The 3,164-nt window shown below is 43.0% G+C and overlaps 1 protein-coding gene across 1 annotated transcript in view; it reads left to right on the top strand.

Annotated features, from left to right (window-relative positions):
* The first annotated feature begins 2,859 nt into the window (after positions 1–2,859).
* The window catches only part of LOC108798817, a 16,668-nt gene continuing 16,363 nt past the window's right edge, over positions 2,860–3,164 (top strand). Inside the window, exon 1 of the mRNA XM_018570614.1 lies at positions 2,860–3,160. Within this exon, the coding sequence (XP_018426116.1) occupies positions 2,860–3,160 (301 nt within the window). The remainder of the gene's footprint in view (positions 3,161–3,164) is intronic.

The raw sequence follows: 3,164 nt of genomic DNA, 5'->3' as shown, positions 1-3,164 counted from the left end.
CCCCCCCTCTCCCTCCTATGTTGTCATCCCCCTTTGCTCCTTATACCATACCTGCCATAATGAGCTGTCGATCGTTCACGGGAATATGTGCCAAGACGACCGCAACTGTGACGCAAAGACCGCCCCATCACATGACCTACCTCAGGGTTCGGTCCCAGTTTGGCTTTGAAGGTTTTAATCCCGCTGATATAGGACAGTATGGTGTATTGATTATTTGTATGTTTATACCGGGCTATGACAACATCTCATGTTATAAAGTTACATTTGACTTTGCTTACTATGTGACCCCGTTACTTGCTTTCTATGATGATGTTTGTATATATGTTTTTATTTCTGTAAAACCTTTCTTGATAATAAAAACATAATTTATAAAATAAAAAGGCATCGATTCATATCCCCCGGGGCAGTTCCCGGATCCCCATACCCGTTTTCTGGCCAATAACTTGCATATAAGCACTCTTAAAGGGGACAATTGTTTTTGAAAGTTCTACCCCCATAGACTTGCATTGAGTCGAGTTTGAACATTTTGGATGTTCTAAAGTTTGAATTTGAACCAAACTTGGACCTGTTCGGCCTACCACTAATCATGTACAATACTAGACTGGTTATAGCCATTTGTCCTGTATTGTATGTTATGCGAAGTGACGTTTTGGGAGGAGCGCTGTCACAACAGGAATGATAACTGCGGGATTGTAGAGTTAGGTAAGTAATTAAATTATAATTTGCATCTGCTTGGGGAGCATTTATGTATGTACAGTATTTATGCATTGATATCCAGATATTTATATGTATGTCAGGGGCGGACTGACCATAAGGGCAGTCGGGCACTGCCCAAAGGGCCCGTAGCAAAGAGGGGCCTGTCACTAACACCCAGTGCCCTGGCGACGGCACTTTAACACAGCTGCATCTCAATGTCCAGTTATGGTGAACCTATGGCACGGGAGCCTAATTGCCATTTGCCGGGGCCCGCCCACTCCCAATCCTCACCTGTGGTGCTCGTGCGGGCCTCCGGTGTCCCCCTGTCTCCACTTCACATTAACTTTTTAAAGATGACTGCCGCGAGTGGTGACAGTCATCTTTAAACCTGGCAGGTGCCCAGATCCATTTCATATATTGCCGAACTGGCAATATATTAAATGAAAATTATGCCTTTATGGTCCAGTGGAGAATCAGTATGATCTAAAAGTCTCGTTGATGCAGACTGTACTGATCGCTCCCTCGTGGTGCCGCCGCTCACAGGCGGGAGCGATTATCATGGCATCAGCCAGAGAAGCAGATCACACTGATCCTCCACTGGACCACCAGGATAGTCCCCAAGTGCCTCAATGGATCCCAGGGATGCAGCCCCCCTAGTTTTGTGAGTGATGTGTTTTATTGTGTGTGTTTTTGTTTTTTTTTTGTAAATAAAGCTATGTGTGTGGTTTTTTTTTTAATGAGTGTGTTACCTGTGTGATGTGTGTTTCATTAAATGTGTGATGTGTGTATTATTTTTTAATGAGTGTTTGATATGTATGTGATTTGTGTGTATTAATGTGTGTGTGTAATGCATGTGTTATGTGTGTGTTTTAAAGAGTGTGTTTTAATGAATGTGTGTAATGCGTGTGTTTTAATGAGTGTATAAATATTTGAATATGTAAGTTTCCCTATTTTGCCTAAGCGGTGATGCTGAACATTTTTTAAACCCCAGCACCAAGCTGTGAGGCAATACCAAAGTTATTTTCAGTGTTGGCACTCTGAGATAAATACATTGGTTTTGTGTCGCAGTTTGGGCTCTCTGATTCAAAAAACGTTCTACATCACTATCCTAGTCTGACAGCAGTGCAGACAAGAGCTCAGAGGTAGTGAGGGAGGGGCCATAGATACAGGTAAGGCGGACCTACGCCCCTGTGGCTACACAAGGGCACAAAGCTAGGGCGACCCACTGAGATCTGGCCCTGGGCCCCCCAAAGGAAGAATGCTGCCTGCATCTCCCCTGGTGAGAACGCTTTTGTTTTTAAAGTTTATTGGCACTGGTAAGAAATCTATCATGTATATTGGCAGATTGGGTTCATGTAAATATCTGATTGGTTGTTGGGGATACTGTTTACTTTTCTTATATTTTTTTTTAATTTTACAACCTATTTAATTTTATATTGTCATGTTTTATGCATATCTGGTGTATATTAGTCAGATTATATATTTTGTGCGGTATGTAATAGATGTGCTGGACAAAAAAAAAATTGGTTCAGAGGAAACAAATGAAAATGAAAATCATTGTTATTTGTTTCATTAAAGGAAATAGATTTTAATGCTGTTTTTTCTGAGGCAATGAGCCTCCACATCGAAAAACTCTATCGTTTTTCTCTACTCTATACTACTACTACTACTACTCTATAGTAGTGTGACGCAGAGGGAGGTTGAAGAAAATAGGTCACCAGCACTCCATAAGTTAAAATGAATGAGTCCTTTTAATGGACAATGATGTCACAGAAATCCAACATGAGCCGACGTTTCGGGGGCAATCAGGGTCTTATATATATCATTTTTTTAATAATACATAAAGCAATACAAATAAATGATGATCTTTATTGTGTTGTTTGGTGGTTATCACTTCACTCTCTAGGCTAGGCAGAATATTGTATTTTTTTCCCCCAACAAAATCATTCTCTAGAGGGGAATATAATGAGCGGGAATTTCAAACTTAGTAACGGCTAAATGTTGGGCTGATTCCCGCCTAGAGGCGGAGCTTTTTAGCGACATCACTGAAACGCCTTCTAACTCGTCCCTATCAGTTTCCTATTAGGTCCGCTCATGTAGTATAAAAGGAAGTGCCAGCGCTACCTGTCTCTATAAGTCATCTAACTAAGTAATATATCAAAGATGTCTGGTCGCGGTAAAGGCGGGAAGGGTCTGGGGAAAGGAGGCGCTAAGCGGCACAGGAAGGTTCTCCGGGACAACATCCAGGGCATCACCAAACCCGCCATCCGACGTTTGGCCCGCAGAGGGGGTGTCAAGCGCATCTCCGGACTCATCTATGAGGAGACCCGCGGAGTGCTCAAGGTTTTCCTGGAGAATGTCATCCGCGATGCCGTCACCTACACCGAGCACGCCAAGAGGAAGACCGTCACCGCCATGGATGTCGTCTATGCTCTCAAACGCCAGGGACGCACTCTCTACGGGTTCGG

Source organism: Nanorana parkeri, unplaced genomic scaffold, assembly GCF_000935625.1.
Source record: "Nanorana parkeri isolate BGI_ZX_2015 unplaced genomic scaffold, ASM93562v1 scaffold1563, whole genome shotgun sequence".
NCBI classification, from domain to species: domain Eukaryota; kingdom Metazoa; phylum Chordata; class Amphibia; order Anura; family Dicroglossidae; genus Nanorana; species Nanorana parkeri.
Note: the sequence above shows the minus strand (reverse complement) of the source record. Positions and strands in the feature narration are given on the sequence as shown.